This window comes from Pieris brassicae, chromosome 1 (assembly GCF_905147105.1).
Source record: "Pieris brassicae chromosome 1, ilPieBrab1.1, whole genome shotgun sequence".
Classification (NCBI taxonomy): Eukaryota; Metazoa; Arthropoda; class Insecta; order Lepidoptera; family Pieridae; genus Pieris; species Pieris brassicae.
In genome coordinates, this window is record NC_059665.1 from 19118133 (window position 1) to 19135178 (window position 17046).

Consider the following 17046-nt stretch of genomic DNA (forward strand, 5'->3'; position numbering starts at 1 on the left):
GGAAGACGACCACGACGTACAACTTACTAACGTGGTCTGAGATGAAAAAGTTTACTTTATACGGGAGCCATTAACACCAAAATTGTATGAAAATGTTTACGTGAATCAATTGTATATAATATTATTTCTAAATATGTCAAATAATTTTATTTTACGACAGTGTTTTACGCTTGTAAACGAACCCGACAAACACTCAGTGACAATTTTCCTTACAACTGTCAAGTATTGTACTTCACAGATTGTATTCTAAAGTATCATTTATTATAAGCTGGCCGCTTCAGACTTGTTAGCGTTATAATTTAGCTCGGAAAAGCTAATTTAAGTTTCATGCATACATTTTCTAAGTAAAGCTATAAAAGGATGCTTCATTATGCAACTCTCAAAATACATGAAACCGGTGCTTTTGTTTCAACCAACTCATTAAAGTTTATTATATGTGTAGTTACATATTTGATACCTTTACATTGTGAGGTAAACTTTGAAATCAAATTAATTAAATTGTGTACTGTGTTTTGATTTTAATAAACACGTTTTACAAAATCTCTTAGTACTGGTAATATTTTTAATTTTGTGTTGTATATTATTCTTTTACTTAAAAATGTTGTAAACTCCATTTATAAGATACACAAAAAGACGTGAATAAAAATTAACTTAAGATTTTAAAGATATTATTTTTCCGTATACCTAATACTAAAATTCAAATATATGCGCAAATTGGAATTCTCCCCTAAAGCAAAAATTGGACAGGAAATTAATATAGATTTGATCTGTGAACGAACCATCTTCAGTGTTCCCGCGCATTAACTTCACATCAGTACATGCAAGAACTAACAACTATAATTTGGCGTAATGAATATTTGCAAGACTTGAAGTGCGCACGCGACGGTTATCAACTTTGTAACGGCTAGTTTACCATTTCGAGCATTACTTTTGCACCCTAAGGTATAGACTACATTATCACCTGCTGTTTACACAAACATATTTCAAATACTCAGCTTTTTATGCTCATTCGATATTGACAGATGTAGGAGTTTAGAACTATTCTTTAAATCTTAATACAATTCAAAACATCAGCGATGATTAAATTTACACTTGTTGGTCTGCTACTCTGTATCAAATGAATTGTATGTACTACAAACCGAAAACGTTTTAATACAAAAATGACTTATCAATGTCACTTAAATATCAACTACCCTGTTCAGCTCATATTGATTCATTATTGACATTGTATATAGAGCAGCGCAACATGTATAGAATTTTTAACAAATATGTAGAACGAATGTTCATACAAAGAAACTGTTTATACTTATGCAAACATAAAAGCGGCTACTTTCATATGAATTAATTGTCTTTTTATTCCCAGAACAATAATGACTACCTCATGTTATGCATAATAAATAACGAGAAAATCGTTTTATAATATCGTAAAGTTCCTTTGAAATAATTTAGTCGACTGCGCGGGCGACGTTAATTATTGCTTTTATGTTTCATAAAGGCGCTTTTATGTACATACGTAATGGCTTTATTGTTATTAGGAACGAAAAAAGATATAGTAACGAGATTAATTTGAGATACATTTTTGGCAAATGAAACTAAATGTATAAATATTTTTTTATAAGTAATCATACAGCTAAACATCCATATTATATGAAAACACTTAGACAATATACAAAGTCGAAACAGGTTACATTGTTAAACAACATATACGAAACAGAAAACTAACTTATTCTTAAATAAATTAATAACATTATTTTTTGTTCTTTAATCTACATCACTAACCATGCGGTCATCGCCTTCCCAGAAGTCATGTTTATGTTCTATGTTAACTGCTAACCCTTTTGAAATCGGCATCTCCTTTTGCATCTATGTATATTATACTGTCAGTGTCAAAAAAACAGTAGCGCTATAACCTTTTAGGTCTGAGCCCAGTTGAGTATAAGTTCCTTTTTTCAGCCCGATTTTTTAAAGCGAAAGTTAATGCCTATTTGATATATTTTTTTTTATTTACAAAGTTTGGTTATCATTTTCAGCGTGTACTTAACCTACAAGTTGAGTATTGAGACTGAATAATTCAAGGAATTATGAAGCTAAAATATTAATATTTCAAAGTTAAAGGATACTGTGAATAATTAAATTAAGTCAAAACCACATCTTCACTCAAGAAAGCTTTTATAAACTTTTAAAAAACCTCTTCATTCTATCGGAGTAGTTTAACTAAAAATTTAGCAAATATTCTTGGTGCATCTTATATTAAGCAATATTTTTATATTAACTCGGTAATTTCTTGAAGGAAAAATCTAATTGATCATACATCATTTTATCCTGTAGTGGTAATAAGTGGTAATAATCAAAACACAAAACTATGTCATCGACTTTAATTTACAAAAACAACATGACGGCGCGGTCACTATTGACTGTCAAACTGACAGTTGCCAACCGGAAGTGTTATTGTTTTTAACTTTGACGGAGCTGTTTCCCGGTTCTGCATCTTCTATCGTGTTTAACGCGTGTCTCATATGAAAATACATTTTTGCCGTGCACTATGTGGAACTAGCAACCCAGTATTTCTGAACTAATTCGACTTAGAAGTTTTGACGTTTGACGTTGAAGTTTAGACTTTCAAGAAAAGAGCGTACCAGTTTTTAAAAGGCCGGCAAGGCACTTGCGGGCATTCCAGCAATGTGAGCCTCTTGCCCGTTTGCCCACTGTTATATAAACAATATATAGAAAATATTTTTAGAAGAAGAAGTAATTTACAGAAACATGGATAGGTACTTGTAAAAAAAAGAGTCTTAATCTTCTTTTTTATGTACATAAGTAAGGACGATGTATTTGTTGAAATGGAAGTGCAAGTGCGAAGTTAAAGCAATTTAACGCTAATTTCAATAAATATGTGAAGATATCTTCACTTATCAGAAAATTGTTCTTCTGAAAAGATATTAAGGCGCTAATCATAATGAGCTCAATTCAAAAGAAAGAACTTTTCTTTGACATTTTGAGACTGTTTTGACAACGGCAATGAAAGCGGGTTTTATAAATTGTTTTCTCAAGTTCGTCCATTGAGTTCCTACTATTAAGAATTTGAATAACTGTTAAAAGAAAAATATTTATTATAGTTCAAATGAAGAAGAACAATAAAAACTTAACTTCGTTCATTACATTTTTTTTCATTTGTAATATTCAATTAGCTGTTGTCGCTTATAAACACAGAAAGCGAGTCTTTTATAACGAGTGGTCCTCTTTTAGGCGAAAAGTAACCTAAATTAGCTGGTTAAAACGAACAAAAAGTCTTTATTTGCTTGTAAATAAATAATTTAATTTGTTTTTTCCATTCTTCCAGTGCACGTGTTACGCGATGCAGAATCACCATTGGAGGTGGCATCTGCTTGGGGACCTGATGTGCAATTTGTCCTCAAGTATATTGATGAAGGTATACTATATTAACTTTAACAGTCATAACAATAATTTATACATTTCTGAACATAGTTCATTTTTTAAATAAAAACTAGCGGACCCCACAGACTTCGTTCTGTCAAAAAGATTTGAAATGTGGCAGTTTTTTGTTCTTACCAATTTTATAGTCGGCGCAAAAAATTCTCATGAGGGTGATGGTTCTGCCATCACCTTGATGATAGGTTAGCCGATGAAGGTAGGCCGATGTGTGAGGTTCAGCTCGGGTGACCAAAGTATCTTCGCTTCCACGAACTTTGGCCACTCTTCTGTGACCCACTAAAAAACCCCGACTGGGATGTCTGCTAGAGGGCTTCAAACTAATTGGCGAATTTAGGGTTCAAACCTGCGTTATGCCCTTACCAACACATTTTGCGATTCATTTTTATATTATAGATATCAGCCTTGTAGCTTTATTGTATTAAGATGTATTTATCTTGTTAAACGGTCAATCGTTCAGAACGTCACAGATTATTAACGCTTAACTGACATCAAATATATAGATAATACGATTTATTACTCCTAATATCGGCTCAAGTACTGAATAACGGCTCAATATGGCGCTAATCTGTCCTCTTATTTACACTGAGCGTAATTGCTTGGACTGTTTACACTTATCGACGTCACATAAACATGTCGGAAATCAATTAAGGGCTATTAAATTAGGGATCCAATAAAAATCCTTGTTGTACAGGGAAATATAAATGTGTAATTATTATTGTCGTTTATTTCGGCTTTACTTTAACTGATTATAACGCATACGATATTTCGTGGAAATAAATAAAGTAAAAAGAAACATATGTCATTTGTAAAAAACACCGGAACAAACATGAATCATATCACCGGTGACATAGATTTCATCGTTTTTCTTAATTGTAAAATCTTTAAAATGCAAAGTTTCATTTATGATTTTTTTAATACGATCATGAAACGTGATTTAATCCTCTACTGGTAATTTAAATGTATATTATGCGACAGCAGAAGTACACTTATTTTTCAATGTCACTGTCAAACTTACCTTCTTTAACAAGTGTCAATTATCATTAATTATTATGTAACCTACTTTCACTTATATAAACGGCTTTTTTAATTTGCATCATTTGCGAAATATTTTATGGTAATTTAATAACGTCTAACGCGCCTTCGTTAAAATTCTATTTAATTTACATTATTTATGTTAATTGTCAAGTTACGAAACTATGGTTTGACAACTTTATCTTTTAACTTAATAGACTTTGGCCCGTCCTGTATTAGTGTGTTAATAAACAAATTAGCCATAATTAAATTTAAATTATGTTTTTTTAAAGTTACATATAAGACAAGACATGTAAATTAATGAGAAAGCAAATTAATAAAAAATAAAATAGCCTGATTGCGTACGAGTTTGGTTTAAAGTTAATTAAAATCGGCATAGCGGCTCAGGTGTAAAAACCACATAATATGATACATTTTTAGCTATAAAATTTTGTTTAAATGCGTTTGCGAAATTCTAAAATAAAATGTAATAGAACATGGGACAAATTTTAAATGTAAATTAAATTAAGTTAAAAAAAATTACTTATAATTTCTAGGAATATAAAATAAACATTGAAGTTTTACACGAAACATGCATCAAGACATTCAAAGGTTATTAATACTTGTGGCATGGCTAATGAATTCCTCATAAACATATCACCACCCGACTAGTCACGATAGAAATTTAATGGTGTCGAATATTTTATCACTATTCAACAATCAAGAAAAACAGCCATACTTGAGAACTAGTAAGAAAACGCACACAAGTAAACAATTCACCTGTCGTTATACAAAATGCTTGAGGCTTTTCTGCGCCACCGCAGGTTGTGGCTTCTCCCACTTTGACATATCGAATAGTGCTGCCTCTTTCACATCTTAAAGTTAGTAAGAGACGACGATATACGTCACGAGCGGCGTCGGTAAAGCCGTTAAACTCAAAACTGTTGTATCGACAGTACAACTGGATCAACGGTTATGGCGAGTCCAACTTAGTTCAAATGTACCTCGGTTGTGTGGCGATTGTTTTATTCGTGATTGTGCCAGCTTTTCGGAAATTTTGTGTACAATAAGTCGATTTTGTATTAGAAAACGAGTGTATAGTGTCGTGGAATGGTGTGATGTACTAGTGACCTAAATTAGTTCGTTTCGTATGTTCGTAAAACCTTCAACAGGCTTTCATCTCGCGAATGCTGCCTTAAATCACGCCATGGACCGTTCAAAGTAAATTCGTTAAAACCAGTGAATTTGTTTCGACGTATTGTGTTGTGCTTGTGATAGTGCTAAAAGGATTGTTCGTTCATCATTAAAACGGGTATGAAATTGTATTATACTTAAAGCTTAATATACATAGACATCAAAATATCAAAGCCTACTTTCTATGGCTTTACTCTAGAGCTTTGCCTTACGCTGCTCATTTATGACCATGGCCCATATTCTGACCAGTAAATGCATTTTTTTTTATTAAATGTTTGTTTATAAAGTTTCGCATTTTTAACCTGAATGAGGAAAAGAAAGGAAATAAAAACTTAGCTTAAATATACATACATACACGATTCTACTACTATATTGTCATATACATACTTCAGATATCAGAGTATTCTTTATTTGTTTATATAAAATAATTGCCAGCGAGAATTTATTTTTTAAATGAATGGGTAAGTTAAACTCATGATTATACGATAACTGACTATGTAGGTACTTAAAATTCTAAATAGATAGAGAAAGATAGTTATTCTTTTTTTAAACTTTGCAATTTACTATAACAGCTTACCTACGTAGGTAGTAAAAGAACGTGGGTACTATCGTCAGGGTTTATTGACCTTTTTGATTAAGAAATTGGCAACGTTTACAAATACTAAAGCGTGTTTATACACACTAAATTTTTGAACCAATTTAGAGTTTATAGAACCTTAGCCAATTTAAAGGTTTATCCGCTATTAGTATTATTATTAATTGGCACTCTTCTTGTTATTTAACGTATTCAAAGTATTAAGAAATATTAAACATTTAACATTTTTTAGATGAGTGTAAATTATTCTTTAACCGGTTTGTTGGCATTCGATTTGGCAAACCTATTACATTTCCATATAAACGTAGATGAAGGACAACAAAAAACTATTAGTTACTATGGAAGTGGAACGTTGGCTACTTCGTCAGAATGTTATTATTTAAAATGAATAATAATGTAATCCCATATAGAAAGAGTCAAGATCACGAATATATGACATTGAAATCTTTGCGGAGTACACTTTTCTGTTTTTCGTTAATATAATTTTTTCTTGAAAATAAATGCTGTTGACGGTTGTGTTAATTCGATTTTAAATTAAAGACACTCATGAACACATTTAATTACGTAAAACACAGGAAGAAGGAAGTATTGACTAATAAACTTTTACTTAACTTTTAATACAGCGACGTACGTAGGATCTAGGTAAAAGTACCTATTTACTTAACTGTGCGTCTTATCTACAATCCGAATTCCAGTGTAGCATTGAAGCCAATTGTGGTCGCTCCATGTTGACATTTAGTATCGTCTGGGTTTAGATTTTAGCGTTTACCCATTAAATAACTGACCTACACAATGTTTGTTCATATTCAGCCCTTTATGCCAGAGTATAATATTAAATATAGCCGCTTGCTTCACATTTTATAAATTGTAATCTATATCTCGTTGGCTGTAACTAAAAAAGGATTAGTTATTTTATTTGTCTTAATTACGTTATACGATACTTAAGTATAACTAAGTTAAACATTCAAATTAATTCGTGTGTGTTCTAAGTGTAAGGCTCCATTTGCAAATATATATATATTTATATTTCATATGGAAATCGTATCGATATTTCCTATATGTGACCAAATATTTTTTAACATACCAGCGTCTTGAATCGCATTAAGTCTGGGGTCTTAATGTTACCCTGTCTCTAGTTCAAAATAATGTAAAATATCTTCGTAAATACTATTGGTTGGGCTCAGATTGATAGTTTAATAACCTTAAAATAACCTTGTACTGTTTGACTGATTACTAAATTAATATTCAGAGGTCTGAAATTATTTACTAGCTTTCAATTATATTGGCTTACAATATTTTGTAGTGATAGCAGGAATTCCATCAGGCTTGTGCTGTTGGTTTCTAAAAAAACATTTACAATAGAAAAATATAAAAGTATATTTTGTATATACAAAAAGGTGATTTAAAAAGTGTATGTATAGTTGTTAACCGTATGTATAGTTTGTTGTGAAAATGTTTTCCATTCTTCGGAATTGACAAAATTGATTTTATGCCTTAGATATTGGTATTAAGATTATTATTATTTTCACTAATATATTCCAATCCGCCAGTTAAAGCTTTGTCAGTAATATATATAGTTATTTTGTATGTGTTTTAAAGCAGGTTGTCTTCATAGTTAAAGCAACTGGGGACCTCCGCGTTATCTACCTTAACTACGAAACGGATATTTTGTAATTATAGTTAAACAATTTTTTTTTATGTAACAGTAATGCGGAACTTACCTACTTTCATATAAATTAATTAGAATTAATTAAAAGCATGTTATGAGTAGTGTTTTACTCATAAGGCAAAGATGTTTTGGCTTTCTATCAGTTCCCCCTTGTTTTGAAGTCCCGTAACCTGCATAATGCCGACACAATTTTCATTGTCACTTTTGTTAAGAGGGCTAAAATATGTTTAACAAAGATAATTGGTGCTTTTTGCCAGCGAATCCGTAATTATTTTATTCTAGTGATATTTTAAGAAATACAATCAAGTATTGCTAACTATTCGAAGTTCTTTTAATCTATGCTAACACCACGGCCCCGAGGAATCTCGTGAAAGTTGGCCACAGATCAAGTGGATGGGTCACTCAAACCAGTTATGAATCGGCAAGTGGTTGAGCTACAACTGACGGAAACGTTTCCTTTTTCCTATGATTATACGTTTATTGAAATGATAAAATCTCCGTTTAGAGTTCTCTTCAGAATGGTCTACGGCTACGTCCATGTATGTATCTGAATGTTTGAAACGAATGACTACAAAGCCTCTCTTCACCACCAACCTCTATTAAGACTGCATCCCTGTGTAATATAGGGTATAATTATTTCCAAAATATTTTGATAAACAGGTAACGGGCCGTCCAAAGCCAGGACAGGCCGGTGTATGGTGTGTTTAGTGCCCATGTTTCAAATATATCTATATCTCTTGATAAATTGAGGGTTATCAAACCTTTTGTCTTCGCACATCTAAATACCCTTATTAGGAGATTATTTATTACCTTTTTACATTTACTACCGTGTAGCTGGTTATATTCAAATGTAGGAAAAACTCTCACGTGCTATTGTTATTCTAATGGTGAGGTTTAATTGTTACTTTTGTAATTACTGCCTTGATCACTCACTTAGGGTTGAACCAAACTTGTTTTTGGATAATTTTAAAATCTATTTTAGTAATTTAAAGTATATTTTGCATACAATAAACAATCAACAAATAAATATAATGGAAATGGAATGGAATGAATTATAATAACTTAATAATATTAAAATCAGTTTATTTACAATCTTTTCAAATGTTCGATTCCTGCTAACGCTTCTATTCGTATATCTTATATCCCCCCTTTTCTCCTTCTACTCCTTAGTCCTTTCCATATAGTTGTCTTTCAAGTTTATATTTAACCTGTGCCTCTTGCTATATGCCTCGCCCATTACCAAGACGTTTATAACTTGTTTTTCCTATAACTGATTCGTAAAAAAATAAATTTTGTTTAATTGAAGATACCAGTTGAAGCACCGGTTCTTCTCAGTCTTGAACTAAGACTAATAACGAATTCACTTATTTTAAAGGTTTTTGATACACGATAGTTCACTCAATGTACTACAAAAGCAAACATTGAAGAATTTAACTACATTTCCGATGATTCACTAAGTAGCGGTGCTGTTTTTATAAATAAGTCTAAAGAAACTTACTCACCCAAAAAAACACGTTGTTTACGATTTTTTGTTCACATGCGACATGCCAACCCTATTCCTACAATAGAATTCCCTTTACACCAACTAAGGCCTATAAAATAGAAGTAAAAAGGTTCTTGAAATAAAGGTTGATACTCTTATCTTAATTCTTTTCTTAATTAAGGTCATTAAACTTACTAAGAGATATATCAAGAATTTTCCAAATCAAATGAGTTGCACAGATAATTAAGTCTTCTGTGGCCAACGAATTCCATTCGATTCGTTAATGTTTAAGTGACATTATTTAAGATAGATTTGTCAAAATTTATTAGATATTTGTATATATAGCGTCCATTTAGCGTTTTTTGTTAGAACATGTCTCCTGCCGTGTCATTCTTTTCGCATTTCTAAAATCTAACTGATAAAACTGATATAAAATGTCTTGTTATATATATTAATCTGGTTTGTTATTTTTACGTTCATTAAAACTTCATCGTGTTGACTGTGAGTAGCACTTAGGCGGTATTCTAATACAAGATACAGTTATGCGGACAATAGCGTAAAGCTGTCTATTTATACAAGATCTGTAATCTATTAACGTTTAGCTGTTGATAGTATCGTTTAATCTAATAAATTGTTCAGTTGATAGTAAATTTTGCTAACAGTAATTGTCAAATTAATAATTAATGTTTGTGAGTCACGGTTATATTTTATATCAAGAATGTTACTTAACCATTTTGAATTTTACTCCAAAGTTAAACAATGTTTTGTCCAATGTCAATGGACCAACCAATCGTTTCTGTGTTGTCGGACAACGGTCATTAACGCTCGATTGAGGAACATCGAGAAATTTCGTGTGGAATTTTGTATTCTCTCGGAACAACTCGGCTGCAAGCTGCAGGATAAATGAATGAACGCCAGATCAATCCGCTGGTTCTCGGGCATTTTGAACTGAATGCAAATTTTCTCCGTCGCTTTTCATTAAAACCACAACTATTTATGGTCTACAACTACTGCGTGAAACTAAACGCGGTTAGTGATATATTCTTGACGCATTCAGTACTTTGAAATTAATGCTTTGTTTATACCAATTATGTGGAATATCTTTCGATACATATTAATTTGCCATACGATACAAGCACTTTATTTTTTAACGTCTCTAACAGGAAAGCGTTAAAAGATGGCGTGCGTCTCAAGAATGTACCAAAGTACTAGAGCAAACTTAAACAGATTATCTTCAATTATCCCATATTTGGTTATTTGAACGGAAACTTAGCATGGGTCAAGTTACGTAAAATACTTATCGGTATGTTCACAAACCAGTTTGGACGTAGATCGAGCGGACCCATAAAACTAATAAGGTCATGTGGCCTCGACGATAATGAGCACTATTTCAGCCTAGATTTTCTTTATGGACAAAAAAGTTTTGGGATATTACAATGAATAATTTAAATAAAAACCACACACCTCACACACAGTGTTTTAGTAGCATTTTATTATATACATATATAATATCATTTTTATTATAATTATTTTTACATTAAATATATATAAGTCATGTTTAGTTTTAAAGTCTTAATTTTACATTTTGTTCAAATAAATAAAACAATATCTCGTTAAGTAGGGTTGCCAACGTGCGTTAATAGACTGTATACGTTATATTTCGAATGTAAATTTTATTTACTTATTATTTTAAAAAGGTAAAGTCTTAAAGCTGAAACAAAAACAGTCTAAATTCAGTGTTCAGTAGGTATACAGGTTTAATAAAATTTTTGTGCCGAGGGTCCAGTCTTGAAACGGGACACCGTTGGGGTTCTTAGAAACGTTTAGTTATTCATAACAAGTTAACTGACATCGGTTAACTTGAACTCACAAGTAACCTTCAAGAGTAAGGCTCTTGTCCTTTATGGTGCGTGCCTAACACCTGCCTCTTTTTACAAACTGATCATAATTTATGTTTAATCAATGGACGTTGGTATTTACGCTATGCAAATGTGCAATTAAAAAAACTAGCTGTCTTTTGTTTTTCGGTCTATTCCACGCCATCTTTTCCAGTTCCAGCTCACCAGTTCTTGACCAAATGCCGAATTGTCACCTTTAATGCGGGCTGTTTGAAATTCCAATCTTCATACCCTTTCCAGATTTATTCTTTACTCGATTTTAATGTCTATACGAAAGCATTGACCCTTCCAGCTTCATACTATATAATAATTGCGGCATCTTTTTTCACGGGAGCGATAAAACGAACTAGTCACGACTTCAAAAGTATTACCCCCGTAACATACAAAGGAAGATATCCGGATACTGAGAACCGATCATTCTTCTTGAGTAAATAGATATTAAGTCGTTTCTGCGTTCCAAGCCTTGTCAAAGTCAAAGTCAAAATCATTTATTCATTTTGGTAACACAATGTACACTCATGAACGTAAAAAAAGAAATACATATTAAACGCTTCTAATTTTACATTTACTGCCATGTTTTAAAATCAAGGGCGTAGAACGGACAAGAAGAACTGGCAATAAACTCTCCGTCACTCTTCTTAATTGCCAAGTTTTTTGTTTTACACAATGTTTGTAAGGAGCTGCAACCATTACACCATTTTCCACATGACTTCTTAAGGAATTAATAGTTAATTAATAATAATAAAATGGTGAAAGAGGAGCACGCACTTAATAATAATAATAATCTATGGCACTACAACCTTTTTAGGTCTGGGCCTCAGATTCTGTATCTGTTTCATGATCATTTGTTAATCTAATAGGCAAGTAGGTGATCAGACTTCTGTGCCTGACGCACGCCGTCAACTTTTTGGGTCTCAGGCAAGCCGGTTTCCTCACGATGTTTTCCTTCAGCGTTCGAGCTAATGCTAAATGCGCACATAGAAAGAAAATTCATTGGTGCACAGCCTTTTCTTGAATAGGGATCGAACCTACGACCTCCGGGATGAGAGTCGCATGCTGTTGTCACTAGGCGAACACTGCTCTTGCTAGGAGCACGCACTTACATTCACGTGAAGTAAAGCCTTAATTAAAAACATTGATTAAAGAGCGTGTTTGTTACCATGGTTACTAATATTTTAACAGGGAAGGAATATTTTAGCAAACATTGTACAATGTATGTATACGTTTACAACTCAAACTGTCATAGTCTTAAAATTCAGGTATTTGTAAAGTATGAAAATAATAAATGAACGTAATTGGATGGGAACTTTTAGCTTTGTTGTTAATCGTGTACACCTGTCATGAACTGAAAATTCGATCGTTTTCGTGAGTCATGTTCCACCGTGAGGGTGCTACGTCTTTACACGATTCACCAAGGTTAGTTGCGATGAACAATCAATGGAATAGGTCCATTTTTGCACGTTTTATTTAAATTTCAGTGTACTAATAATACCTTTTTATATTAAATATTACCATAGCTTTTAATTTTATCACAACTGTTCCATTTTCAAAATTATAGCGTAAGTACTTAAGGGCCTATACGGTCGCACAACACCAAAAAAGTACATTGTTTCTTTCCATTTTTTGTCATCATATCTTGAAGTTTGGCGAATAGATATATGGTGGAGTAGAGTAGTTTATGCATTCATTTTAAAAGATCGATACACGATTTAAATAACTTCGCTCGATAGAAAAAAATCCAAACATAGCCAATTTTTTACACTTTGAATTCATTATATGACGAAAATGTATATAATAGGACATGATTTTGAAATTTACACCTCTCCCCCACCCCGAGACACTGACACAGCAATGCGTGCTAGGATAGGGCATTAATGGATTACATATAGGTTAGGCACTGGCAAGTTCATGTATTTACTACCTACTACTATTTTGTTAATTTATGTTTAGTTACATTGTTGAACCATTTAATCGATTTCGTTACTTACTTACTGTTTAATCGTAATGATAATACGACATCGTTTACAACAACATACCGGTTATATTGAACAAAATCAAAGGTCCCGCCTGAATTCTATTGTATTAGGTTCTTAATAACAACGTCATCGGCTATTACGACTATCGGTTTTTACTCCAAAAATTTGTATTTATTTATTATTATTTTACAGATTGATGTTTAATAACTAATATAACTCATGAAATGCCTGTTGACTTAATTATAACTTTCCACTGAAAACGTTATTAACTAATGTGCCCATTTCAAATTAAGTAAGCGGAACATATAAAATAATTCGATTAATAAAACTATAATATAATTCAAAGTTGATTTCGCATGACCTCGTGACGTCGTGACACGCAAAACTGCAATCACAGCCAATATGATTCGTTCTGCCTGACAAATGGGCACTAACGATGCAAATAGGGATAGGGAAATAAAATTATGTCAGTTAATGTGAAAAGAGAATCGTGTTCTAGATTATTGTAGCTCTTTGGGGACTAGTCCTGATTATAGAACGCTTCCAGCTATTAAAAAAATACAACGTCAAGAACACATTTTTTATTACGTTTTATAGCTTCATACATGAAATGCCGCTCATCGTTTGTTAGTATTTCCTTTAACCCTTTAAATAAAATAATATTTTAATGACTACATTGTATACATACGTTGATACATCAACTTATCTGATAAAAACATGACAAAACTTTACAAAATAGCACTCGGATCGTGACCATATGATACATTCGGATCTTTGGAAATGCAATTGGGAAATTGATTAAACAATTATTTGATTTTCGCAAGTTTTGATTTCCAATTCTCAGAGACTTTATATTTTCGTTGGATTTTCCGCTTACTATATTTTATAAATAAAAGAATGATTTAGATAATTAGACTACCGTACATGTACAGCAACAAGTTAAACGGATATTTTGGTCTTCCTTATTATTCTTAAAATGAAAATTTGCGATAATCCTTCTTTGCCTTAACCGAAGCAGTTACTAACCCAACATCTTCAACCTAAACGCACTGAAAACGCGCAAACCCACTGCGAATGATTAATTCCAGACGCAAGCGTAGCAACTGCTCAATTCCTGAAACAAAAGAAGGCCCACCGAGGTTGTGCAAGTGAATTGCAAGTTCCAACAAACATTTTCTGCCATTACCGCGCTTTTCGAGTTATTACTTATTACTAAACTCCGCGCTCAGTCACGGAGTTATGTGCATTTCGTCGGCGAGAGTCACGAGTTTAAAGCTATTCTGCCTTAGGCACTTATTACAGCTTTTTATAACGATTTCTTAAGGCTTAAACATAGAAAATAGGTTCTGAGAATAACATTTTTCTAAGAAGTAGAACTTGCTTATGGCATTTTTAAATTCTTTTATGTAATTACGATAGAAGCAGATATTGTACAACTAGACAAAATAATTTGCGAATTCTTTAAATAGCAAAAAACTTATACGGTTTTGTTATTAGGCATATTAGGAATTATTTATTGAGTTTTTGAACTGTATTTATTTAAGTAAGGCACTATTTTCGTGCAATCTTAGGGAATATTCGTGAGTGTAAAATCAATAAAAATATACTCAAGAACAGAGTTAATAAAAAAGCATACGACCAAAGCCGGATGCCAATACTGGTTGTTCGATAAAGTAGGAATACTTGCTTGGTTAGTTTAAAGATTTATATGGTATGTGTTTGTATGAGTATAATAAACGGCTAGTCTCACTATATCGCTAATTTTATTGTGCCTTCATAAGTAAACACTATTAAACCTAAGATAACTAAAGAAGTCTTAGACTGGTATTTTGTAAACTTGTTCCGGGTAGCATTTGGATAGTTCATAACGCTCTATGTGATAATTTGTTAATTCTTAAAATCTATATGATATGTTTTAGGAAGGAATTACTAGGAATTTGTAAGCACATTTTCAAAATAAATAATAAAAAACTAAAATTTCAATTCCAAATAATTATTATTAATTATCGATTTAATTTAATCGATTGAAAAAAAATACTTAACAATTTAATTGTCCCCACGTTGGGAAACACTGATCCAAACCGTTCCGATTAGTAAAAATATTGAAATAATACTTATAATTATTATGTTTCATTTGAAGCTCCAGAACTCCAAATGGACAAACAGATACATTTCTTCGTCTGTTTTATTGGTAATTTGACAGCCTTTAAATTGTAACTCGAAACGTCGTTTTTACGGGGACCGTGTGTGTTGGAGATTGAATCTGTAAGTAATAGCAGACAACACTTGTCACATATGTAGTGACAGTTTCGAATATTGGAATGGAACATCCCAGGGTTTTATAAAGATAAATTAATGTAGATGTGTAATAGTGTAGTGTTTATAATATATATGTCACAGATTCAACGCGATTAATATTTGCAAAATTGGTGTTACTACCGTCGTCCGACATTATAATACAGTCAGTGCGCACGTCCGGCGCAGGCGACGTTCGAAACTCAAGTGAATAAAGAATTCACTTACTGCCACGAAACAGTCGCGCCACTGACATTTGGTGATCACACAGACAAGGTATTGTCAATTGTCAACGTTGACAGTCTACCTTACCATACCAAACCGCATTCTACGACTAACTTCAGAGTGGCGGGAATTTTAAAATATTCATTCACTCACCATGAAGTCAGTGTTTTAAAATAGCCCCTCACCACTAGAGCCCAGTCCCCTTTAATGGAACCGTCCAACACTGTGGGCTATCGTATATGCCGTGTGCTTTAACCACAAAGCTTTTATTTTTAAAAGAAAACGCTATTTCTATGTATTTTCTCAACAAGAAGAATCCAACGCATTCAGTGTACCTTGTACAAAACAAATACTACCGTTCCACAGACTACACGCCGTATCCATAGTGCACGGTTATTGTTCCCCTCCCCGGGACCGGAAGTACGCTCTATGGCTCGCAATGACGTCATATAAAATATCCGTTAACGCCTTACGTGCATTCTTTGTTGCAGTTGTTTATTTTTAAATTTTTAAAATAATGCATTTTCTGTGGGATTTCTTTGTACCTACATTATGATGATTTGAATAGTAATTAAATTATTAGCACACAATTTAATAAATTTATACAATATTGTTCTTTTTTTTTGTTATTTTTAATAATAATAACCTAGTCGCGCTACAAGCCTTCTAAGTCTAGGTCGCCTGGCTTCAGAGTTTGCGCCTAGCATGAAGTTTTTTTTATTTTACAAACAGTTAGGTGATGTGTCTTTTTTCAAACACATGTCGTAATTTTTTTTATTTGAGACATGCTGGTTTCTTCACCTGTTTTTCTTTTACCGTACATAATCAGAAAGTCCATTGGTGGATAGCCAGTTATCAAAACCACGACCTCAGAGATGAGAGTCGCACGGTGAAGTCAATAGGTCATCATTGCTCTAATTTTTTTTTTTTATAGAATATTACAAATATTCTATTAATGTTAAATTATTTGCTAATATTTTAGTTGAATGCAAAGACTTATTGAAACGCGAAAGTCAGTCAGGTTTGTTTTTATATAAACAATTAATTTATAGTTTATACATTCATTTTACTATATATATAATTTCTATCATTATTGTGGCGCGACACCTCGTAATAAAAAATTACAATGGCATTAAACCACGTGTTATCAATAAAGAATTGTGGTAGGTGGTTTGTCCAACCTCATATATATTTCCTTTAAATAGAACGTCTCCCCGAATGCGGTAAATAAAATAATGGTTTTTCTT

General features: G+C 32.4%; 1 protein-coding gene across 3 annotated transcripts in view; it reads left to right on the forward strand.

Annotated features, from left to right (window-relative positions):
* Positions 1 to 17046, forward strand: part of LOC123708795 (apoptosis-stimulating of p53 protein 1) — a 175796-nt gene that overhangs the window by 50705 nt on the left and 108045 nt on the right. For 2 of the 3 annotated variants that reach the window (XM_045659717.1, XM_045659741.1), the window contains one exon: positions 3341 to 3430. In XM_045659717.1, the coding sequence (XP_045515673.1) occupies positions 3341 to 3430 (90 nt within the window). Of the gene's footprint in view, positions 1 to 3340; positions 3431 to 5447; positions 5777 to 17046 lie in introns of those variants that run through there. The other variant, XM_045659732.1, reaches the window with a different exon arrangement.